This window comes from Bufo gargarizans, chromosome 11, assembly GCF_014858855.1.
Source record: "Bufo gargarizans isolate SCDJY-AF-19 chromosome 11, ASM1485885v1, whole genome shotgun sequence".
In the NCBI taxonomy this organism is placed as follows: domain Eukaryota; kingdom Metazoa; phylum Chordata; class Amphibia; order Anura; family Bufonidae; genus Bufo; species Bufo gargarizans.
The window spans coordinates 41666201-41692872 of record NC_058090.1 but is presented as its reverse complement, the minus strand read 5'-3'; the positions used below and the strand labels follow the sequence as shown (position 1 = coordinate 41692872).

The 26672-nt window shown below is 43.9% G+C and overlaps 1 protein-coding gene across 4 annotated transcripts; it reads left to right on the top strand.

Moving 5' to 3' along the window:
• Positions 1–1143: 1143 nt before the first annotated feature.
• Positions 1144–26672, top strand: LOC122921845 (dynein axonemal light chain 1-like). Of its 4 annotated transcripts, XM_044272118.1 has the most exons (9): positions 1144–1189; positions 6506–6544; positions 7460–7569; positions 10988–11043; positions 20704–20759; positions 21423–21549; positions 22626–22766; positions 24910–24969; positions 25126–26672. In XM_044272118.1, exons 1-8 carry the CDS (start codon positions 1175–1177, stop codon positions 24957–24959), a joined length of 594 nt encoding a protein of 197 aa, XP_044128053.1. In that variant the 5' UTR covers positions 1144–1174; the 3' UTR covers positions 24960–24969; positions 25126–26672. The 4 variants fall into 4 exon arrangements, with proteins under 4 accessions (XP_044128053.1, XP_044128051.1, XP_044128054.1 ...); XM_044272116.1 differs by having other exon boundaries at positions 24910–26672; XM_044272119.1 differs by lacking the exon at positions 1144–1189 and adding an exon at positions 2162–2241 and having other exon boundaries at positions 24910–26672.

Sequence of the window (26672 nt, the reverse complement as noted above, 5' to 3'; positions counted from 1 at the left end):
GAAGCGGGGCCCAAGCTGAACTCTTGCACCAGGGCCCATGAGCCGTTAGCTACGCCCCTGGGTCCACCTGATATGCTCCTACTTCCCACCTAAGCGATTTGTGCACCATTAAAGACACTCCCCTGGACACATTAGTGTAGCATGAATGTTGTGCCCATTGGATCCAAGGCTTTTGAATCCTTCTAATGGTGTCTGCAGTCAGATGCGTTTCTTGTAAACGCAGAATGTGAGGATTATACCGTCTGATTGCAGAAAAGACCATGGCACGTTTCCTGTTATTCCCACAGCCTCTTATGTTCCAAGACATTATACGTATCTCAGCCATTTTCTGCAATCAGGGTTATAATAATGACACTCAGCTTCTAGCTCGGCAGCTCCCACCTATCTATCAGTACTGAGTATTGTTCTCGATATTCCATTAGAGATCTGATCTCGTAAATCCAGTGCAGAACATAAACCAGGTGAACCTTAAAACGTAACAAGTTGTGAACATTGCTCAACTTTACGAAGTCGATAGTGAGACTTCCTATATTACCGCACTGCGGTGTAAACACATAATGATGCATGTGGCACTTGTGGATACGGGGTGTGCTATTGGTTAATTTACCAGTTGCACTTAGTAGGTTTAACATATATAGGGTGGAGAAGGATAACGGGAATAAGGGAAAAAACAGGGCCCTAGCCCTAACCTTTCACATCCACAACTCTAACTTCGCCCCATCCATTCACTGTAAGATCTGCGATTCAATTGTTCTCTTATATTATATCTGGGACCATTACACTGTCCCTGTTATTCTTATCTCTAAACTTCCTGGTTTATATTAACTATGCATATTCCCAGTATCAATGCTTTGCGGTATATGAAATATATACGTTACATGAAGGGAAAGCATAGAAACAATGAGTGGATTAGACACATTCAGAGAGTTGAGAGCCAAGAACAAGTAAGACAGATTGCACCATCATGAATACTTCATCAGGACATGTCGCGGTACACTTCTGCTTGTCCCATGGCTGGTTGTTTCTCAGCTGCCATCTCTTGTGTGACATCACGGGTTAGCTTCTCTCTGGGGTCTTGCTTGCCTCTTCTTGCTGTCCAGCCAGCTGATGGCGTCTTTCGGGGTGTTAAAGAAGCGACTGGTTTCTCCGTCTACCACCCTCAGTCTGGCTGGGTATGCCATGGAATAGGGTAAGTTCATTTCTCGAAATCTTCGTTTCGCCATAATGAATGTAGCCCTGCGCTTTTGTAATTCGGCTGAGAAGTCCGGAAAGATCATGACTGTGGTGTTATCATAACGCAGCTCTGGCTTGTTGCGCGCCAATTGTAGCACATGATCCCTGTCGGTAGAATTCAGCAGTCTCACCAGTAGCGGCCTAAGAGGGGCCCCTGGCGGAAGGGGTCTAGCTGGAACACGATGTGCACGTTCAATAATAAAGGCTGATGAGAACGTGGCCTCTGTGAATGTGTTTCTGAGCCGCAACACTATTGTAAGGGGACACAACTACTGTAGGGGAGCACGAAGGGTATATTCAACTGTTGGGGCGCTAGGACTGGGTGGGACTGGGTGTGTATATATGGGCATTGGGCGGAGTTAAAGATGTGGCTTAGTGAAATTCTAATTGCCATGGCGCCCTACGCTGGTGTCCCGCCTTTGTCGGTATGGTATAGCTGTGTGACTGCACCCAGGGGTGAACCTATCCTTTCTGTTGCCTGAGGTGAAAACTGAAACGGTGCCCCCCCCCCCCCCATGCCAATTTCTTAAACTAACACCTTCCCTTCAGCCCATGGCCCTTCGGCTGCCCCCTCTCTTGCCCTACCTGGTGGCGATCGCCTCACCTGGCCTGATTGGTGGTGCACCCCAAGGAAAAAATAAAATAAAAAATTATTGCCACTGGCAACCAATCAGATCGCAGCTCACACTTTCTACCCTGTTCTATCAAACTGTCACTTGGAATTTGATTGGTTACTTTGGACAACACTACAATGTGTTGTTTTTTTGTTTTGTTTTTTAAGAGTCCACTCCCAACCCCCCAAAAAAACACAACTCCCTGTAGCAGTCTGACATCCCTTCGCCAGGGTGACGGTCACAACAAGCTCATGTCCTGCTGGTGACTTTTTCCGGTTCGTATTGTTCTCCCCTCAATCCTTCCGTCGTGCAGTTCTCGCAGCACAGTGCGCATGCGCGCTCAGGTCATTCGTCTCCTAGCAACCAGCAGAGCGACTGTAGCAACCGAAACATGGTAAGTACCGGCGGAGCTTTGTTCTCCCGGTAAGGCGTCGGTCTGTAACCAGAGCGGTGAGAGCAGATTGGGGGCTGAGGGCTCGGGCGTTGCCGGGGACAGGGTGCGGGTACACGGGAGCCCTGGAGCCGCATCTGACCATATTAAGCCTTGTTCACATCGCTGCCGTGTGACTCTTATGTGTGTGTGTGTACCGGTTTACAGTGTGGGGATGCTGAGAGTTGTAGTCTGCACTTAATTACGTGTACTATTCTGGCATCATCTGTAGATTACTCTACATTATTTTGCTTCATATTTGCAGTTTTTATGACCTTACAGTAACGCTGCTCCCCTGTAGGACACCATGCGTCTTCTGTGCGGTTCTGTGGTGTTGTGTGGCCCTTAAGGCTAGGGCCACACTGTGCCTTTTTGTAGCGCGACTGACTGATTTTAACTATTGAACCACAGCTGCAGTGCAAACGAATGCACGGAGTTAAGTGCAATCCTGTGGACTGCAGCTGACATTCAATAGTTAAAGGGAACCTGTCACCGGGATTTTGTGTATAGAGCTGAGGACATGGGTTGCTAGATGGCCGCTAGCACATCCGCAATATCCAGTCCCCATAGCTCTGTGTGCTTTTATTTGATACATATGCAAATTAACCTGAGATGAGCCCAGCACCGCCCCGCATCCTCAGGATCTCCTCCTTGCTCCCCAATGTCAGAAAGCCAGAGCACCGTCATCTCACAATGCGCAGTGTCCTCATAGTGGTCCTTCCCTGTGCTGGCATCAGCCTCAGGAAAGGAACTGCGCATGCGCTAGCTTTCTGACGTCGGGGAGCAAGGAGGAGATTTGGAGGATGCGGGGCGGTGCTGGGCTCATCTCAGGTTAATTTGCATATGTATCAAATAAAAGCACACAGAGCTATGGGGACTGGGTATTGGGGATGTGCTAGCGGCCATCTAGCAACCCATGTCCTCAGCGCTATACCCAAAATCCTGGTGACAGGTAAGGGGTTATCCAAACTATACCATATGCCCGGGCCCCTCACACAGATTGTACTTACCTTGCTCTCCGGCACCCGCAGCGCTCCTGATCCCCTCATGGCTGCCGCTGCACGTCGCGCGGATGAAAACATCTGGTGACGGGGAGCAGCCTTGTGATGCTAGGGAGGATCGTCGCCAGATGTTTTGATCCGCGCAGGGATCAGAAGCGCCACGGTGCTGGGGAGCAGGGGTAACTATAATCTATATGGGGGGCATGTTTTATAGTTTGGATAACCCCTTTGAAATCAATCAGTCGCGCTACAAAAAGTCGCAGTGTAGCCTAAACCAGCACATAGGGTTCTTGACTTCACCATTATATGGTGCCCTCAGGAGCTGCAATCACACAGCTGCAGCTGTCTGACACAACTTCTTCCCAATTCTGCCTTTTCAGATGCACTGTGGGGCTCAGGGCAGGAGGGAGGCGACACTGGGGGTGGAGGGGAACCTGTCCTGGGTGTCTAGTCTGGGACGAGCAGTCTTGTGATTGTTACATCCAGGATGAAGTCTTCTATGTCGCCCCCATTATTAGTTTGGGGGGGGAAGGTGCTTACATAGATTAGCAGAGGGCGCAACGAAACGTGCAAACTAATCCCACCCTTGTCCTGGTTTTTCGGTTTCACCCTCCATGTTCTCTTCATGGCCCTTGGGCAAATTCACGACTCTCTTGCTGGCTAACAACACAGGAGGAGATTTACTATAGTGTTTGCTCCTGTTTTTAGGTGTAAAACTGCTGTTTTAGCATTTTTTTTTGCATTTTCCAGATCGGGCGCTAGTGCACTGCTAAGATGCCGTCTGGCCCCATTCACTATAATGCGGATTGTCGGAGATCCATATTTGCCGGGTTGTGGCTGGATCTCCACGGCCCCCATTATAGGTAATGGGACCAGACGGAATGGCGGCAACGCACGGCTGCACTCGGCTGGGACGGATCTGTTTACGGCAAATGTGAAACAGGCTTTAGACTGGGCTTTTTTTTTTATTTTTTGTGTCATTTATTACTGAAAATGCACCTCTTTTGTAGGCATTTGCACCTCTTTTGCCTATTTTGAAATGTTCTTACTTTTGCTCCTATTTATTTAGGTTCGCCTTATTTTGCTCCTGATTTAGTTGTAAAAACGGTCTAATTTCTACCCCACTCCAGCGCTGACGTACTTTTCTGCGTCTGTTTTGAGTGGTGAGCTGCGCCACATTTTGGCTCAAAAATATGGAGATGTGCGCCTAATTTCACCTCACATGTGCCACATTTTCATGCGCATACTAATTAGACCAGTCTTAGTTAATATGAACCTGTCATACTGATAAAGAACCACTAGAGGTCAGACTAAGGCCGCCTGCACACAGGTGATTGCACATAAGATCTGCACTAATTTCTGTGCATTTCTGCAGCATCATCTACACCAAAATCTGCAATTTCTAACCAGTTTTGCCACAGATCCATCCATTGTAAAGAGTGAAATCCGCAGCTAAAACCGCAAACATAATTGACATGCTGCATGCTGGTACTGTACTACTCTGCAGTTTTTCTGCACGGAAATCCACACTGAAAAACCGCACATATTCCGTGTGCAGGTGGCAGGTGGCCTTAGGGTGCAGGTGGCCTTAGGGTACGTCTGCTGTAGGAATGAATGGAGTCGCAGTGCGTCTTGCATGTTTGCTGCAACAGGCGAATCACAGAAAATCTAACACTGCTTGATTTTTTATTTTATTTTTTCTTACAATTCATGTGTCATGGTTGCAGCATATGTGCAAGTCGCAGTTCGACCCCATTCCGCGGGCTTTTGATCCGTACCTCCGCAAAAGATGGGACATGTCCTATCCTTTGCCATATTTTGCGGGTTGGCGGACCCATTCAAGTCAGTGGGTTTGCAGTCCACAATACGGGCACGGACATTTTAAAATGACATTTAAAAAAATGGTGGCAAGCATGTGGCCAGGATTTGTGTTTGCAGATTAGCAATTTGCAGACCGCAAAATGGATATAGTTGTGCGCATGAGCCCTAATAAAGAGGAAGTAGTGCTTGCACGGAGTGCCGTCACCTCTTCAAACAGCTCATCGTTTGGGGTGTGGGACCCCCGCTGAGGATAGGTCATCCTATATACTGCCTGCACTACCCCTTTAAAAAAAAACAATGGGTATGAGGCCTTAAGAAGCTGCCGAGGGTAGAACAGTTTGTGGACTAAAGTCGGAGCCTTCCCCAATTGTTGGCTGTATTCCGCGCAGTAGGTTAGTGCCCAGGGGCCCGTTCCATGGAAGAGCCAGTGCGGGGTCTGCAGAAACACTGAAGATGCACACCATAAATGCTTCATGCATTGTGTTATCCCGGCCGAAGTGTGTGACTACCTGCGCCAGACCGCTCCGTCCGCCGCTGCCTGCAGCTGTATTTGTACAGAGGTTCTTTAAATACAACCCCCAGCTGTTCTGAAACTACAACTCCCAGAATGCACCATTCACTTTAAAACAGCAAAGCAAGTGTTCATGCTGGGAGTTGTAGTTTCTCCACTGTGGGAGTGCTGAAGGTTGCTGACCCCTGATCTACATAGTTGTTTTTTTCACACTTGCAGACCGACACTGCTGGCACCCTGTTTAGACGTTACTGGTTGTAATGGTTTGGATGGCACGGTTAGCGCCGCTAATTGCACCATGGATGGACACAGGCATCAGAGGGCCCCATGTTCTCTAATGGTTCTTCATCGAATAGCCCTCCATGCCCCTCTAGCTGCCCACCAGTAAGGCCTCATGCACATGACCGTATCTGTTTAGCGGTCCACAAATCTGAAAGATGCGGATACTGTCTGTGTTGCATCCACTCGTTGACTTCAATGGGTCCGTGGTCCCCATTTTGCAGCCAAGAATAGGAAATGTTCTATCCTTTGCGGGACGGACGTACGTGCTTACTGAATCCGTATGTCCGTTTTGCAAAAGATAGAACATGTCCTATTCTTTGCTACAAACGCGGCACATGGACCCATTGAAGTCAACGTGTTGGCAAAAAAAATGCAAATGCAACATGGACAGTATCAGAATTTTATGGATCGAAAAACAGATACGGGCAGAAGGCCTAATTTTGAGTCTCTTACATGCAGTGGGTTAGCAGTACAGCACAGAAGGTATGTCCGCGGTCCGCCACATGATTGTGCATGGCCAGCGGAGCCCCCACCTGGTGTGAACAGAGCCTTTCTGCTTGTCTTACAGACCCGTGGGTTTTCTTTTATAATTGTACTTGTCTTTTGATTTCAGGCTAAAGCAACAACTATTAAAGATGCGCTATCCAAATGGGTAAGTGTCTGACTCTGCCCGCTTCTAGAAGTGGTCAAAGCGGCATCACCGATAAAAAGTATGTACTGTATATGTCTCACCCTGTGGCCCCTGCCTATAGCACAGCTCTGTTCTAGTGGTCGGGGCCGGCTGGAGTCCATGGTCGGGGGCACCGCTGTGCAGAGAAAACTTACACGGGACGCAGCACAGGGTGAGCACTGTGGCCCCTACTCAGGATTGTGGGGGTCCCAAGAAGTCGGACTCCCATCAGTCGTATATCCTAGTGATATGATGAGATGTCCTAACTTTATTAGAAGAGGTTCCCCCTGCCACTGCTCCGTTTCTGGTTGCTTCTGGTCCCTGGAGGCAATCACGGCGGTCACATCGGCGTCAGCGGTATGTCCCTGCTATGACGAATTGTTCAAACCGATGTGAACAATGATGGGACCGACCATCACCCCGACCTCCTCAAACAGCTGATTGGCAGGGTAATGGGTCTTGGATCCCCACTGATCCTGAGGATAGGTCATCAATCTAAAAATCTCTGGAAACCCCCCTTTAAACCGGTGCATGGGTGGGATGCGCGCTCTTCCGGTATTATGCTGTCTGCTTTATTAATACAAAATAAGATATTACTCAATACAATGACTGTGTGATCAGCCAGTTTTACTGCCCTGGAGATAAATAAGAATATTCAGCTCGGCGGAGGCAGATGGGATGTGGATTTACGTAGGCGTCTTGGTGCCAGGGATAAAATTGGTTTAGTTAGATTTAAAGAGAGCGTGTTAATCCCTATTAATGCTGGTACGTTAGTTACAGAGACATTAACCATTCACCCAATGACCAGATATGGACCATTGGTCCCTCAGCCGAGTACATACGATTTCTAATATCTTTATAATCATAACTATATATTTTTCTGCATCCGCTATTTAGGAAGAAAAGACGGGGCAGAAAGCGGCAGAAGCCAAAGAAGTGAAGCTGTATGCACAGGTCCCACCCATTGAGAAGATGGATGCCTCCCTGTCCACACTGGTCAACTGCGAGTAAGTCAATGGGTCCGCAAAAAATGGGGACAGCATCAGTATGTCCGTTCCGTGGCCCCGCCAAAAAAATAGAGCATGTCCTATTCTTGTCCATTTTAGGGATTGTTACAATGGATCCGCAAAAAAAAAAGGGATGGCATCCGTTTATTTTATTTTTTTGCGGTTGTGTGTGCATGTAGCCTAAAGCTAGACATCCATACCAATGTTGGTACTAGCCGACCATCTCATGTGTTTACGATGTCCGCACTTTCCCCTGAAGGCAGATGTTGGGGAGGAACAAAGGATCGGACTGTTGGATTGCGACATGTCCGATCCTTGTCTGGCAGGGGTTTACTCCCCATCCTTTCCAGGACATGTACATGTCTTTGGGGTACATGATTTGCTTAGTAATGATACCTGTATCATCTTAGATTACTAAGAGCAATACGAATGTGTCGGGGTCTATTCACAAAAAAAATAGATTTTCTACGCAAGATGAATCACTTCCGTCTGCAATTGCTTTCAGTGTTTCATTTATTTTTTGGGTCAGAATTGCATCGGCCTTACATCCGTTTTTCAGAAGAAAAACTGAAGGATAACACACAGTATCTCCTAGTAATCAGTAGTGCAAAACGGATGCCATGTGTGTGCTGTCAGTTTTTTTTCACTGACCTATTGACTTCATTGGACCTGCCCTGGGTTAAAAAACAGATGAAGATAGAACATGCTGTGATTTTTCCTGAATGGACAGATGGTCTGTGAAAATTAAAATAAATGGGTCAGGGTTCAATCTGGATGCACTTTACACACGATCACCTTTTTGTCTAGGCTTCACCCCTTGCCATATTTGAGACTTCCCTATTCACGTGTCCGCTTCATCCAGTAGATCTGGCATTTTATTTGTACATCACTAAGGCCTCATGCACACAACCGTAATTATGGTCCGCATCCGGGCCGCGGTTTTGGCGGCTCGGATGTGGACCCATTCATTTTAATGGAGCCGCAAAAGATGCGGACAGCACTCCGTGTGCTGTCCGCATCCATGGCTCCGTTCCGCAGCCCCGCAAAAAAAATATAACATGTCCTATTCTTGTCCGCAATAGGCATTTATATTGCCGGCGCCCGTTCCGTTCCGCAAATTGAAGGCAACACGGGCGCCTTCCATTTCTTGCGGATCCGCGGTTTGCAGACCGCAAAAAAACGGCATGGTCGTGTGCATGAGGCCTAATTATGTAGTGGTTAGAACAACATGGCTGCTTCCATTCAAAACAGCTCCACCCCTGTCCACAGGTTGCGTGCAGTATTGCAGCCCCGTCCCTTTGACTCCTAAGGAGCTGAGCTGCACTACCAAACAAAACATATGGACAGGGGTGGTGCTGTTTTTGGAAGAAAGCAGCCATGTTTTCCTAATCCTGGACAACCCCTTTAATCCCAGGCAGCCCCTTTTAAATTACGTCATGCTGTGTCAGGATATTGATGACCTATCCTCAGGATGTCTGACACCACGGTCACAAGCACAGGGGGCTCCAAGACCCCGGTGTGACTGAAATGGTAATGCTTATGCGTGACCACCGTTCCATTCACTGTCAGTCTCATAGACAGTGAATAAGTGGTGGTCATACATGCACATTATGCATCATTCCATGCACAACAAGTGGCCAGTACATAGCGTCTCAGGGATAGGGTCCATTCACACGTCAGTATTTTTACCTTTCCAGATAAACGTTCCTTTTTTTGCGGATCCGTTTTTCAGTACAACCTTCCGTTTTTTTACTAAAGTGCTTCCGAATCCGTTCCGTGTTTCCGTTATTCTGTTTTTTGTTGTTGTTTTTTTTCCAAAAGAAAAAAGAGGAGGAGGAATAGATGTTGCTAGGGTACCCAAAAAAAAAAAAGTGGTGAAAACAAAAAGTGCTTGATGGGAGTTGTAGATGTATTACAATTGCAGGTATACAGGTTTTAAATCTCTGATAAATGCAGTGAATGCACATGTCTGGAATTTGCAATTTTCTAATTAGCCCAAAAAAATGACAAGCACGTACAGTATACTGCTCTAGGACAGATGGAAAAGTAAAATTACACATATTATAATATATTTACTCACTTATAGTCCCAGGAGGATGGCAAAAGTTCATGGGCAATTTCCTCCCAACACCGGTCCTTTAGCGACCTATTATGGTAGGCCTCTTGTCTGGTATCCCATAGAGAGGGCCGTTCCTGAATCATAGTGATCAATCGGTCCACTTCATATGCCATTTTGCAGGAGAGCAGAAAATGATTTGAACTTCTCTCACCACAGGCACTGAGGACTGGACTTAATTTTATTTTTTTTTTAGTTTCCTGTCAACTGATCAGTTAAAAAACTGATGACATTCGGATGGTTTTGTGCATGTCATCAGTTTTTATGCGGATCCATTGACTTGAATGGACAACGGACCAGAAAAACTGACAGAAAGTAGGACAAGCTTCATTTTTTTCAGGATCCGCATACTCGAAAATTGGAAAACGGAACGGATTCAGTGATTCGGAAAGCACTATGATTGGTGTCCGCATTTTTGCTGAAGCAATTGAAATTGATGGATCCGAAAAAACGTTCCGATTTAAAACGGAACGAAAACGGAGTGTTAAAACGGACGTGTGAATGGAGCCATAATCTGTAATGGAGCAGCAGTTCCTAAAGGGGTGTCCAGGATTTAAAAAATAAAAACTAAATTCAAGGAATGTAGTACAATAAAAAATATACTTTTATGTACCAGATAAATCCCTCTTTGTTCAGTACTGCTGCACCTGTCCCTGCAGAGATGACGTACCGTAGGTGCACTGACCACTGCAGCAATAGGAGTTATTTATTTTACTGTAATTCCCAGTTTTAGTGATTATTTTTTATTTATTTTTTTAAATCCTGGACAAACCCTTTTAATTAGAGCCTACTTTCTCTAAGGCTTCATGCACACGGCCGTACCCTGTTTTGCATTCTGCAAAACACGGATACGGCCGCGTGTGTTCCGCATTTTGCGGAACAGAAGGTCTGGCCCCCAATATATCAGTCCTATACTTGTTCGTGATACAGACAAGAATAGCACATGTTCTTTTTTTCTTTTTCTTTTTTTTGCACGGCCGCGGAACAGAGGTACGGATGCAGACAGCGCACAGGTGCTGTCCGTACCTTTTGCAGCCCCATTAAAGTGAATGAGTCCGCATCAGAACCGCAGAAAATGCAGCTTGGATGCCGAGTCAAACAGCGTTCGTGTGCATGAGGCCTAAATGTGAGGGTTGTGTGGGTCCTGAGGAAGTGATGGCCTATCCTGGCTGTATATGCCTTTGCTTCCCTATGGAGGGAGGCCTATGTAATAGCAGCATGTGTTCTTGCACTGCTCTTGATGTGCAGCTCACACCCCTAGTCATGTATCGGCAGCATGCTAATCATTGCTTCTTTCCTCAGGAAATTATCGCTTTCCACCAATTGCATTGAAAAAATCGCCAATCTGAATGGACTGAGTAAGTGCAGTTTTATTCTCTCTCCCAGATGTCTGCAGCCTGTATCATTGCAAGTAACATAGAACTCACTGACTATCTGGTCCATACAAATGCATCATCTACAACAGTATGGGAGGTAAAACCTGCCAAAATTAAAATTAAATTAAAAAACCTAAAATTATAATTGAAATAATATTTTAACATTTTAATTTCATCTAGTGTCTGCAAAATGCATGACAAAATTAAAAAAGAAAATTCTATTTCTCCATTTGAATTTTCTTTTCCAACTCCAGCGTGGGTCATAAGTGCCAAAATAAATGTAAAAATAAATAGGCTTTTTCATTTTAAATTTCCACTTTGTCAATTAATTCTCCTCTTCCTATAGAGGGTTGTTTTTTTTTTTTATGTCAAAATCATAAATCAAATGAAAACACCATGTAGAAGTTGAAAATGGTAGACTGAGATTTCAATTTCATCTCTTGTAGGCATTTTCCCTGCCAAAAGTCAAATGAAAAAGAAAGCCCATTAGAATTTTCATTTTCTTGTTGTACTAACATTTAGATTCATTTAAATGAGCAGCAGTGGGCGAGGTGCAGCATGCAAAATGTTGTTTAATTCCTGACTGAACAGACAGTGACTCTCTATGTCCACCAGAGGGCGCTGTGCTTCTCCACATTTCCAACAGCTAACACAGGATCAAGTTTACCATTCCAATAGATGGCGCTGTGACAGTGAAATCTTAGTACTGTGCTGACTGCATAGGATAAGATTGAGTCTAATAGATGATGCCCTCTTTTTGAGGAGTGAATTATACTAGGATTATGATTATATCATCAACTCTGCTGCCCTGTTAACCCCCTAGATGCCGTGGTGTCTAATCACCTGCAGCATCTATGGGGTTAATCTGCCCTGCCATACTTCAGTGAGGACGTGGTGGATGTTGCTCCAGAAAAGTGCCAAGAAGCTTAAAAACTCGCAAATTATGGTACACATGTCATGTGCCGTAATTGGTGTTTTTTTTTTTTTTTACATCAGTATAGTGGCATAAGATGATTAGTAAATGTCCTCCATTGTGTCTGTGTGACCAAAAATCAGGGTGCATGAGGCCTCATGCACACGACCGTTGTTTTATTCCGTGTTCATTGTGCCGTTTTTTGTGATTTTTCTGCGGACCCATTGACTTTCAATGGGTCAGTTGAAAACTCGACTAATGCACCGTTTGCCATCCGCGTCCGTGATCCGTGGTTCCAGTCCGTCAAAAAAATATAACCTGTCCTATTATTTTCACAGAAAACGGTTCGCGGACCCATTCAAGTCAATGGGACCGTTAAAAAAAAAAAAAAAAAAAGAGGAGACACGATTGTCATCCGCGTCAGTTTTTTTTCTATCATTTGCATGGCACACCTGTCTTAGACTTTTTTTTTTACTTTCCTTCATGTCTGGAGATTCTCCAAAAATAAAGGAAGACACACGGAAACGGATCACGGAACAACTGAACCCCATTTTACGGAACACAACAACGGTCATGTGCATGAGGCCTGACTTGCAGAAACGCGGAGCATCCTTGGCGTCACTGTTCTAATTGCTGGGAGAGTTCAGACCCCCATTCAGAGTTCACACCCTCAGTATTGAATGCCGTATTTTTTGTGGATCCATGTTTTGCAGACCATAAAATACATAGATTTGTGTGCATGAGCCCTTAGGGTAAGGGCTCATGCACATGACTGTATGTATTTTGTGGTCCGCAAAAAATCCGGATGACGGCCGTGTACATTCCGTATTTTGCGGAACGGAACAGCTGGCCCCTAATAGAACAGTCCTCTCCTTGTCCGTAATACGGATAATAACAGGACATGTTCTATTTTTTTTGCAGAATAGACATACAGAAACGAAATGCACACGGAGTAACTTCCGTTTTTTTGGCGGACCCGGCCTGACCTCCCAGTGCTGCCCGGGGTCACATTGCATTATATTGATTTATGATGCTATGTAACCCTTACAGTTCTGGAATGTATTGGATAACACTGGCAGCATCCTACAACGTTGAAATGAAAAATTGAAATGGACCTTCTTTTTCATTTGACTTTTGACAGGGAAAATATCTACCATTTTCAGCTTCTACATGGTGTTTTCATTTGATTTATGATTTTGGCATGAAAAACCCACTATAGGAAGACGAGAATTAATTGACAAAGTGGAAATTTAAAATGAAAAAGCCTATTTATTTTTACACTTATGATCCACGCTGGAGTTGGAAAAGAAAATTCAAAAGGAGAAATGTAATTTTCTTTTTAATTTTGGCATGCATTTTGCAGACACTAGATGAAATTAAAATGTTAAAACGTTATTTAAATTATAATTTTAGGTTTTTCAATTTCATTTTAATTTTGGCAGGTTTTACCTCCCATACAACAGGAAGGTATTCTTCGGAATTACCGTAAATAATGCATGATAAGTGCCGAGGAGAGAAACGGCGCTTATAGAGGAATGTGTGATTGTGCTCTGCAAGCAATGTGACCAGGGATTTCTGAATCCATCTATATTATATAGAGCCAAATCAGTCTAAGGGGATAGGCACACAGTGAATATTACAAATCCGATTTTCATGTGGAAAATCCACAGTATAATACGACCAGCATAAGATGTGGATTTTGTTGTAGATTTGCCACACAAGTAGCACGTGGATTTTGGTGCAGATTTAGTGCAGAAATGCATCAGCAACCTGCCCAAAATCCATGCAGGAAAGCCACATGAACTACACCGCCACGTGCATTTACCTTTATGTGGAGTTTCTTCTACCTCTTCAGACCTGTGGTCTGTATAGTATGACAGTCGTTTCACACCATGATGAGCTTAATGGCTTTTCAAAGGGAAAGCCACTTCCGATGCCCAATGCAGGTATCCTTTTCCTTCCCTCAGTTCCTTGCAAATTTAATAAAAGATGCATCTCATAGTGGCGGAACAATTTGCGACAGCGTCACTAATTATAAGTGGGCTCCCAGCTACACTGTACTTGGCTATCTTTGTCAGTCCCATAGACTTCGGTTGTAGTGGCAGTTCGCATGCCCCGTTTTTGTAATCGGAGGAGCTACCAATGGTCAGACCCCCACCAATCAGACTTTCATCACGTATCCTGTAGACAACTCCTTTAAAGGTGTGTTCAAAAGTCAGGGTCTGCCGCAAAAACGGTGGCGGTTTCTGCCTTGGTTGTTCACTTTGGAGGCCGCTGACAGCTTAGCTCTATTGAATGTGGCTAAACTTGGAGCGGACATGTTGCTTCTGAACTCTATACTTATATCTGTTCTGTATATCTACATTTTTTCTGAACTTCACATGGCCCCTGTGTTCAACTATCAGCGACTGACCGCTATCTGTATACACACTTTCACACGGAATACTACCAATAATTAACACATCCTCATGTACAGCTATCAGTGACTGACCGCTGTCTCCGTATACACACTTATATGCCTCATTCACACATCAGTGTTCGGTCAGTGATTTCAATCAGTGATTTTGAGCCAAAACCACGTGCGGCTCTAAACACAGCACAGGAGCAGATCTTTCCCTTATACCTTATGTCTGTAGAGAATCACTGATGGAAATCACTGACTAAACACTGACGTGTGAATGAGGCTTTACACAGAGAATGCTATCAATCACTGATAACACCTCCCCTGTATACAGCTATCAGTGACTGGCAGCTATTTCTATATACACACTTAGGGCTCATGCACACGACAGTATTTTGCGTTCAGTATACTGGACGTTTTTTGAGCTCAGTATACGGAACATATACTGAACCATTCATTTCAATGGTTCAGCAAAAAATACTGAAGTGTCTCCGTGTGCACTCCGTTTCAGTATTTCAGTGCCGTGAAAAGATAGAACATGTCCTATACTTGTCCGCAAATCACGGTGCTTGGCTCCATTCAAGTCAATGGGTCCGCAAAAAAAACGGAACACATACGGAAATGCATCCGTATGTCTTCCGTTTCCGTTCCGTTTTTTCCTGAACCATCTATTGAAAATGTTATGCCCAGCCCAATTTTTTCTATGTAATTACTGTATACTGTATATGGCATACGGAAAAACGGAACGGAAAAACGGAAAGGAAACGGAAACACAACGGAAACAAAAAACGGAACAACGGATCCGTAAAAAACGGACCGCAAAACACTGAAAAAGCAATACTGTCGTGTGCATGAGGCCTTACACAGAGAATGCTATCAATCACTGATAACACCTCTGTATCAGTGACTCACAGCTATCTCTGTATACACATTTAGGCCTCATGCACACGACCATATGTATTTTGCAGTCCGCAAAAAATACGGATGACATCCGTGTGCATTCTGTATTTTGCCTTAATCGAACAGCTGGCCCCTAATAGAACAGTACTAACCTTGTCCGTAATACAGACAATAATAGGACATGTTCTATTTTCTTGCAGAACGGAAATACAGAAATGGAATGGACACTGAGTAACTTCCGTTTTTTTGCGGACCCTTTGAAATGACTGGTTCTGCATACGGTCCGCAAAAAAAACAAAAACGGTTGTTCCATTGCCAAGACATCTTAAGGTTATAGTTTTGCATAAGTTAGGGGTGGGGGGGTACCAATTCCTCGCTAATGGTCTACAGAGATATTTAACCGATAGCAGATACTCTAATGGATAGCCGTATTAAAATTGTCTCTTGGAACGTCAAGGGACTGAGGTTTCCCAACAAACGTAGGTTGATCCTGAAACACCTTAAACGAATGGGGGCCGATATTGCCCTTTTGCAAGAAACCCATCTCCCGAACGAGGAATTAGGAAGGATGAAAAAGTTTTGGGTGGGGGAAGTATATGGCTCAGGAGCTGTGGGTAAGAAAGCAGGAGTGCTGACGCTGTTAAAGAAAGGGCTATCATATAAGGTGATAGGACACACTCATGATAAGAAGGGTAGGGTCTCCAAATTACATCTCATGGATGGAGGAAAAGATATTAGTATCTTTCACGTCTATGGACCGAATGAATGTGATAGACCTTTTTTCAATACGCTAACAAGGGATATATCCACAGAACCGACAAAATTTTTAATAATCGCAGGAGACATGAACACAGTGTTAGATGAGAAAGAGGACAGGAGAAGGGGTCCAGGGAAAGGGGGGAAAAAAGGAGGTATTGATAACAGACTAGCACAACTCATAGCCGACAAAGATATGGTCGACTTGTGGAGAATCCGAAATCCAGAGGGGAGGGAGTATACACATTACTCACATGCCCACCAGTCGTGGTCACGACTCGATTATATACTCTGCGATAAATCAGGATCACACTGCGTCTCAGACCCACATATAGAGGATATGATCATCTCAGATCATTCCCCGATATCTGTCACTTTGAGAAGGGAAGCCCCCCGAGGAACTGATTTCCTATGGAGGTTCCCAACCGCACTATTCAAAGATGAAGAGTTTAATAATTTCCTGAGAGGCTGGTGGTTAGAATATGAACAGGAGAATAAAGGCATAGATAACCATCAATTACTCTGGGATGCAGGAAAATCAGTAATACGGGGTCGGATCATGGCATACATGTTCAGTAAGCGTAAAAAGATAAAGGAAAAGATAAGTCAGTTGAGCAATGAGCTAAAAAGAGCCTATACCCTTTTTCAGGCCACCCCTACAAATGACTCTCGTATAAAATCGCAGAACGCAAAAAAAAGGATTATGAGGCATGGCTTAAAAGATGGGATAACTTTGCAACGACAAGGTGGGAGGCGCACTTATACCGTTATGGCAACAAGGCAGGTAGACTATTGGCGAGGTTAGCAAAGGGGCAAAGGTTGATATCTACCATTCATTCCCTTAAAGGAAAAGATGGAATAGTAACCTCACAACCTGAGGAGATCAACAAAATCCTGGGAAATTTTTATGCAGATCTAATTCCTCTCAAGGCAGAGATGGAAGAAGTTGGTTAAATGGAATTCAAATGCCTAAACTATCGGCTGAGGACAGAGAGATGTTGAATGCCCCGGTTTCTACGGAAACGGTTGTCACGTATATAAACAACTTGCCATTAGAGAAGGCACCAGGGCCAGACAGTTAGAGTGGGGAATTTTATAAAATCATAGCCCAAGATATAGCGCCAACTCTCTCACAGATATACTCAGGTTATATGAAAGGGGATTTAATCCCGTCATTGACTAACACGGCCTATATTAAGGTCCTTCCAAAGCCCTGGAGAGATCCCACGAATTCAGCCTCATACCGTCCAATTTCCCTCATCAATGTTGATCTTAAAATCATTTCTCTCAAACCTACTACCTAAATTGATATAGTCTGCCCAGGTTGGTTTTATCCAAGGTAGGGCGGCAGTGATGAATATTCGAAAAGTGCTGTTGGCATTGGATGAGGTGAAACTCGGACCCGCCTCCCATGCATCCCCGGCCATAATAACCATTGACGCGGAGAAAGCGTTTGATGGTGTGGACTGGGGATGGATGGGAGAGGTATTGGACACAATGGGCTTTGAGAGGCCATTTAGAAGTTTGCCTGAATGGAATCTATTCAAATCCACAAGCTAGAGTAGCCACACCAGGCTTCTTGTCGAGACCCATACACTTAGATAAGGGGACGAGACAGCTTCCCACTTTCCCCGCTTCTTTTCAATCTAGCATTGGAGCCTTTATCTAGACAGCTTGAGAGAGATACTAAATTGGAGGGGATCAAAATCGGTAAATTGGGAAAAAAGGAAATAAGACACGCACTCTTTGCTGATGACTTGTTAGTGTTCTTGGAAAAGCCACATAGAGACATAGGGCACCTGTTGGGGCTGCTGGAAACGTTTGGTTCCATCTCAGGATTCAAAGTCAATACTTATAAAATCAGAAGTGATGTTTATCGGACCCCAGACGACAAAGTCCCCAAAAAGGTCTTTAGGATTTCCCCTACAGGTAGCTAATCGCTCGATAAAATACTTGGGAATCAATATAGGGAGGACTCCTGACTCCTTATATTCATTAAACTACCCACCATTAATCAAAAAAATCCTTGCGGATATTAAGAGGTGGTTGACCCTTCCGCAGTCCTTGGGAGGGAGAAGTCAACTCTTAAAAATGAGTAGCCCAACTCCTGTATCCCCTACAGACGTTACCCATCCTACTCAAACAAAAGGACATAGATGTATTGGAGAAGGCGTTTAGATCATTTCTTTGGGGCGGGATCTAGAATTTCCCTGGCTAAACTGCAATTACCCAAAAATTTAGGGGGGTTAAACTTTCCGGACATAAGAGCATACAACCTGGCAAGCCTCCTAAGACATAATCTAGACTGAATATTTAGAACACATTACTACACCAATACTAACTTGGAGGAGCAATTGGTGGCTCCCTGGTCACTGACAGCTTTGCTACACACTAAATATGGTGCCCTGCCCTCTGAGGCAAAAGGAAGTCTTTTAATAAAGTTTTAATAAATAAAGTTGTTCTCCTTGCCTTTCACTCTATCTAAACACATGAGCATATGGGGCCACCCAGAATTTCCAGCAGGGAGGGAGGCTAAACACTTTCAGAAGTGGAAAGAGTTAGGGATTGGCAATGTTAGAGATCTGTGGGATACACAGAAGGGAAGATATCTCAAATACGGAGAGCTCATAGAGAGATTCCCAATGTTACATAATCAACACCCTCTGGCATTCTCACAAGTCAAGGACTTCCTAACCAAGCGAGTCATAAACCTAACAAGAGAAATGGGGATGAAAGACTTTGACCTACTCATGGGGCAGGGACTTAGGAAAAAATCTCTCTCAGAGCTGTATGGGTGTTTGAGGGATATGAAGCAGAGACGAGTAGCGGATAGCCTCTTCTCACAATGGAGAAAATAATTCCCATCAGTGGACATAAAACAAATCATTCTAAAGGGGTGGGAGACAATTAGGAAAGTGACACCAAACGAGGGATGGAGGGAAACTTTAGGATGATGCACAAAGCTATTTATGGCTTTCGTTTTGCCGCTCAGGGGCCTCATACAGACAGAATCACAAATTGTCCAAAATGCCACGAAAATGGCACAGATCTATATTATGGTGTGTGGTCATGTCCGGAGTCGATTAAGTTTTGGATAGCGGTCATTTTACCTAAAAGTGGAAATCTCATTTACTCCAGAGCTTCTGATATTTCAGGTGGCCCCCGAGGGACAAAAGGTAACCCCACTTGTGCATCTACTGCTACTAGCAGCCAAAAGATGCCTCTTTAGGGAATGGCTTAACCCTACAACACCTTCAATGAGTGATGTCTTTCTGCATACTAAGTCATGTTTCTTACTTGAGAGGGCAGAGGCAGAGCAGAACAAGGGGAAGTGGGTCAATGTCTTTTTTGGTAGATGGGAAACATTCATAAAAGTAGCCCTCAGCAGTGTTGAGGTGGTAGAGACAATGAAACCCTTCATATACTAAGAATGGTACTTAAAAAGGAGATTACTGAACACCTTGGGGGGTTTTGCAGATTGACTGAAATAGGAGGTAAACTACGCGGTTAAGACATTAGGGAGGATGTTTAAGTATGTAAAAAATCTAACAGTTGAGGGGGGGGCGGGATAGTTGGGGATTGTTTACTGGAGGTTATTGTATATGCCCATGTAAAAAAATAAAATAAAATAAATGGAGATAATGTCATACCGATAATAATGTACTACAACACAAAGGCTTGTATCATCAAGGCCTGTACCAAATGTAATATTTGAGATGTATACTGTATGTTATGCATTGTTTCATTAATGACATTGTAACCACCTGTACTGAAACAAATCAAAAGGATATGATTTATTTATTTATCTCAATAAAGATGATGATAAAAAAAACAAAAACGGAACAGACACAAAGAAAATACGTTTCTGTGCATGAGGCCTTACAGATCTCTGATAACACCTCTGTATCAGTGACTGACGGGTATCTCTGTATACACATTTACACAGAGAATGCTATCAATTACTGATAACATCCCTGTGTACAGATATAAGGGACTGACAGCTATCTCCGTATACACACTTACACAGAGAATATCAATCACTGATAACACCTCCCCTGTGTACAGCTATCAGTGAGTGACAGCTATCTCTGTATACACACTTACACAGAGAATGCTATTAATCACTGATAACACCTCCCTGTGTACAGCTATCAGTGACTGGCAGCTATCTCTGTATACACACTTACACAGAGAATGCTATTAATCACTGATAACACCTCCCCTGTGTACAGCTATCAGTGAGTGACAGCTATCTCTGTATACACACTTATACAGAGAATATCAATCACTAGTAACATATCCCCATGTGCAGCTATCAGTGACTGACAGCTATCTCTGTATACACACTTACACAGAGAATATCAATCACTAGTAACATATCCCCATGTGCAGCTATCAGTGACTGACAGCTATCTCTGTATACACACTTACACAGAGAATATCAATCACTAGTAACATATCCCCATGTGCAGCTATCAGTGACTGACAGCTATCTCTGTATACACACTTACACAGAGAATATTAATTACGGATAACACATCCCCATGTACAGCTATCAGTGACTGACAGCTATCTCTGTCTCTGTCTTTGTGATGCATAAATGTCTACAAGTAGTTGACCAAGAAAAAGGACAGACATGAATTTAATTTCTGTGTCACTCTTTATCTTTCAGAAAACCTCAGAATATTGTCTCTAGGAAGGAATAATATAAAGAATTTAAATGGATTGGTAAGTTATCAGATCTGTTGCCTGGTGTCTGACCGTTGGAGGTAACAATGCCGTTTCCCCGGGTTTTATCCTTGGATAGATTATCATGGCTAAAAGGTTTTTTCAGGGTTCAGAATACTGATGGCTTCCCCAGTGATCAGCTGTTATGGGCCGCCATGGTGCCATAAACTATAGGGTGTATAAAGCTGGAGGCAGACCGCTCCATACCCTGTGTAGTGGCTGTGCCAGGATACAGCAGCTCCCATTCAGATCTTCCTAGCCTTAGCTGGTGACCTCTTAATCGCTAAGAATCTGTCGTGAGTCTTCCCAGGTCTCATTTTAAATATAGAAACTCCAGTCGCATGTCTTAGGTTGTATGTGTATGTTGTACAGCACCTCTGTATCCGTAGACTGATGCGTTTTATTCCTATTTCATGATGCAGGGTTATGAAGAATTTTCTGCTAAAATTGTAGTCAGTCATTTTAACTTATGTTTTTTGGAAAAGCTGGCCTCCATATATTCACACTTAGCAGATATCATTCCATATAGGGCTTGCAGATACTATGCACATGCTGCAGAAAACCCCAATCAGAAGCATGGAAGCTCCCCCAGGGCTGGTCACCTAAATAGATCTGGAGATTCCCCCCAGTAACATATTTCTTTTTTATTTCTTATTTTTTTAGGAAGCTGTTGGAGAAACTCTAGAAGAGCTGTGGATCTCCTACAATTTAATTGAGAAGTTGAGAGGGATTCATGTCATGAGGAAGTTAAAAGTTCTCTACATGTCTAACAATGCTGTGAAAGACTGGGGTGCGTGCATTTCCATTTCATTCTGTTAGCCTGTGTGACTCCGAGTCTTAGGCCTCATGCACACGACTGTTCAGTTTTTTGCGGAAGCCGTCCGTGTGCCTTCCGCAATTTGCGGAACAGGCGGCCCATTGTAGACATGCCTTTTCTTGTCTGCAAAACGGACAAGAATAGAACATGTTATATTTTTTTTGCGGGGGCCACGGAACAAAGCGACGGATGCGGACAGCACAAAGAGTGCTGTCCGCATCTTTTGCGCCCCCGTTGAAGTGAATGGGTCCGCACCCGAGCCGCAAAAACTGCAGCGGATGCGGACCCGAACCACGGACGTGTGCATGAGGCCTTACTCTGGTCCTCATCACTGACTTCCACAGACTTTGTTCTCATAGGAAGGAGTTTAGTAAGACTTCATAGTCTAAAACTGAAGTTCATTGGAGTAAAATGCACCAAATTTATTAAAAGGAGTGCTGCAACTGTAAATAAATGTTGCGCATTTTGGTCTGTCTTAAAGTGAGTTATCCAAACCTGAAAAAGGCAGCCACAATGCCAGGGCCCCTCTGGTCCCCGACGCCTGTGTCCTTCCAGATCACTCCACGGCCGTCGCTGCATTATCCATCGACGGGGGAAGGTGGTTGGTTTAGGCAATAGCAGGCCGTGGTCGGGGACCAGGTAAGTATTGAGGGGCCTGGGCATTGTGGGTGGGTTTTTCAGGTTTGGATAACCCCTTTTAAACTTGGTTGCCTATAAACATATTGCATTAGGCATACGCTGTAGCAGTGTCCTGTCTCCCCATCCATTGTGTGTCAAGGGCCGTATATCTGCGCATGCATAGTATTAAATTTGTTCTATGTAGCCTTCTGCGCATTTACTGATATATTGTCATATTCTATACTGTGCATGCCCCAGTCTTTGGGTTTGGAGCATGAGCAATAGAACGGGAATGTGCATAGTCATGGATAGGTTGGTTCCCCCCCATGTCTTCTGTAGAAATCATTGCTCTTTGCAGTCAGTCACCGTGTAAAGGCAATTTTACTAAAGAAAGTTCTCATGTAACCTCACATTTATTCTGATCCTTTTAGCGGAGTTTGGGAAGCTGGCTGATCTGCCGTGTTTGGAGGACCTAGTGTTTGTTGGGAATCCTCTGGAGGAAAAGCACATGCTAGAGGGTAACTGGATAGAAGAGGCGACAAAACGTCTTCCCAAGCTGAAGAAACTGGATGGTGAGTGTTATCCGACACAATTTCATGCTCCCAAGAGCTACCATAGGTAACACTAGTGGAAGAAACATAACGTTATCCCCTAGTTAAGTTAAGAAACGTAGAATTTGAGCTTTTGCTGTGTGCATGTAACCCACATGGCAGCACGTAGAGGCTGTACAGTAAAATATTAGAGTCATGGACAACGTATGTGTGGAAGCATGATGCCTCCTCGAGAAGCACTGCTTTTAGGGAAGAATAACTCTGTAATATGACATTCAATGGAACATGACACCGTTTGTTTGTTTTTATATTTGATTGTGTGAATCTGTGAGCAAAAAAAAAAAAGTTCTAAAAAATTGAAGGCAAATAGAAATATAGGGGCTCATTTAATAATATGTCTATATTTGGCATATTTTTGGCACAGATTGTAGCATAAAGTTTATTTGTGCCACAATCTGTGACTTTTCCCCGCTTACGCCAGGTCTAAAAAAAAAAGAAAAAGGACGTGTGGCGGGGAAAAGGACGAGCCGGAAGGCCCATCTCATTCATCATTTTCTACACCTGTTTTACACGTTGAAATTGGTCTAAATCTAAGCCAGCAAGGGAGCTGGCTTAGATTTTGAAGCAGTGGATCCACCGAAGTTATGTAGAGGCCGGCGACTCTACATAACTTCGGCAGACTCCTACCTTATCTTAATAAATGACCCCCGTAGTGTAGACCCATGAATTTCTACAGATGCCATATTACAGATGTAAACAACATGGATCTGTAATGCAGTTGCATCCATGTAGCTTTAAAGGGGGTGTCCACTCCACGCCCCCGTTGCCGTACCAGCAGAGGGAAACATGCTTACCTGCTCCCCACCGCTGGGTTCAGGCTTCTTCAGTCCATTCCTGGTCAAATGCACCCTGACCCCTGCTTGTCTACTTCCAGGGGTTGCGGAGAAACGGCCAGATCCCATTATAGTTAATCTGGATCCGGTGAATTCCTCCAGGCTGCCGAAACAGCATGCCAGAAACATTCACCGGAGATGTGAATGTGGCCTAATAATGAGGGGTAGAGGAAACTCTAGGGGGCCACAGGTGATGGGATGTCATGGAAGGTGCATAAGGTCATTTTGCAAAAGTCCAATAAACATGGTGGACAATCCAGTTTTCTGATTTGATAAACATGGCAGTCTGAAACGGCCCTTAGGCCTTGTTCACATTTCCGTCTTTCACAGATATGTGCTGTCCGCATTTTCCACAGACAGCACACATAACAATGTATTTCAGTGTCTCTGTCAGACATCAGTATTTTATTTATTTTTTTACTGATCATGGCTCAGTGAAAAAATCACGGAGACGTGCACTACTTTGGTCCGTGATGTGGATCAAACACACCCATTGAAGCCTATGGCTCTGTGAAAATCACCGACAGGAGATGCTGATCAGCTGAAAATTAATTTCCACAGCATCTGTGAAATACGGATGACACACAGAAGCTAAATAACGGACACACACATGTAATACAGACATATATATATTTTTTTTTAACGGATGTGAAACAGACACGGAAATGTAAGTGAGACCTAGAGGTTCACATACTTTTGCCACTCACAGACGTGATATTGGATCATTTTACTCAATAACCAAGTCTAATATTTTTACTCATTTGTTTTAATTAGCTTTACCTACTTTTAGGATTTGTGTGAAAATCTGGTGTCTCTTTAGGTCAAATTTATGTAGAAATAAAAATTAAAATAAATGTGACAGGTTCGCAAACGTTGAAGTATCACTGTATGTCAGCTTCTGTTACTTTTGCACTGCATTTTGGGAGGGTTTGCTAAAGTATACCTCTGACAGATACCACGGTATAGACACACAGTGGTATCCGTCATCCATAGGCCCAAGTTGTTACAAAAAAAAAAAAACATACTTATTTTTTCCACTTGCTTCCTCTGTGTGGAATAACAGTCTGCTACTGTATTAAAAAAAATATATGGTATACATCAGGTGACTAGGGGCCTATGGATACATTTGACGTATGCTTCTGGTGCAAACGGCGTAAAAGTCGCTTTATAGAGGAGTTACTTAGATTGTGAAGTCTTTATATTTACCACTAGGGGGCAGTACAGTGCTATTGCCATTACAATCTAACCCCATACCCGTTCTTGCATTTCAGGAAATCCAGTCATAAAGCAAGACGACGAGGACGGGGATGAGGCCTCCTAATCTATTTTTGGTATCCTATTAAATTATTTGAATATATCGATCAAAAAATATAATTTTTTTTTTTTTTTATAAATGTTATTTGTATATAAGAAATATGTTTTGGAATGGTTTCATTTTTTTACTTACATCCTTATGTATGAAAGCATTATCTTAACCATTCAAACAGTATCAGGGTGAAGAAAACGCTCCAAAAATATATATATCTATTTTATTTGCACAAAATGGAGGATGAATATAGAATTTTTCCTCCCATCTGAAATGAAGCACACAGAAAATATGTTAGTAATACAGGCTGTTATGTTACAGTGATAGGTTATTGGTCTCATCCATTAAAGGGGTTTTGTCGACCAGCAACACAGGATAGGGTAAAAGTGTCTGATGGGTGAGGGTCCAACTGCTGGGACCCCTGCCGATAATGAGACCAACGGTCCTGTGGACTCTGCAATCTGTGGAAGCCCCATATGGTTGAGTTGTGCAGCAGCAGACATGCACGACTGCCACTCAGTTCAAACAGGGGACAACAGCCACCCCCCTACTTATGATGGAGGGCTTCCCCAGCAGTTGAATCTCATACCATCAGACACTTATCCCCTATCCTGGTGTCAGTTCTGCTCTCCTGCATTGGTGAGACTACATGTTAAGGGGGTTGTGTCATCTCAAGCATTGGTGGCACCTCAGGGACCTGCACCGATCTCTAGAACGGAGCCCGCAAAGTGAAGGAGAGCAGACCCCACACGGGCGGCCTCCCTCCATTCATTTCTATGGGAGTGTTGAAAATAGCCGAGCGGCGCACTTTATTTTCAGAGGTCCTTTAGAAATGAATAGCGCAAGTTGTGGCAAACACAAAAGGGGGGCGGTGCTCATGGGGTAGTAGGTCTAATGCAGGCACCCTCAAACTGCGGCCCTCCAGCTGTTGTAAAACTACAACTCCCACAATGCCCTGCTGTAGGCTGATACCTGTAGGCTGTTCGGGCATGCTGGGAGTTGTAGTTTTGCAACAGCTGGAGGGCCGCAGGTTGAGCATGCCTGGTCTAATGGTTATAGAGCGGTATTAGATGATTGTGCTCACCTTTATGTGTTGTGCAGGCAGAATGCATGTAGACACAGTGGGTCAGCGCTGCCGTGTCTTCAGATCCTCAGACCATTGGGTAGCCAACCCTCCGGTAAGAGTAAACAGAACAGATAAAAGGATGCAGACAATAGGGAGGGCCTGCACAACTTGGACACCTCCTGGCGCAAACAAGACCAGAATGATTGAAAGAAATTGCATTGCGGATGTGTGACCCAATTCACTGATCCATTCGCATGATCAGTGGACTCCTCAGATCCTGTGGATAGGTGATACGTTTTTATGGGAGGACAACCAGTTTCAGTCAGAAAACCATGAAGTATTGGCCATAATCCTGTTCTCTATAAGAAGTAGTGTCTAGCCTCTGCCACCTATAAGCTGTATGTGGGGGACATACCTTTATAGACCATGTACATACCGTGTTTGCCAAGATCTGCTCTGTATTAAAAATCTATACTTTTTGAGCTGGTATTTTTGTGGTATTACTAAAAGGCTGTCTCAAGACATTGCTGACAATTTAATGCATCCCTTTCCAAATTCTTAGTCCGTTTTTTTAACTCTTGTACCTTCTCTTTTTTTATACTGTTGTATGATGTTCATGCATAACGTTATTGTACAACAATCAAAATTGACTGTGTGAAATA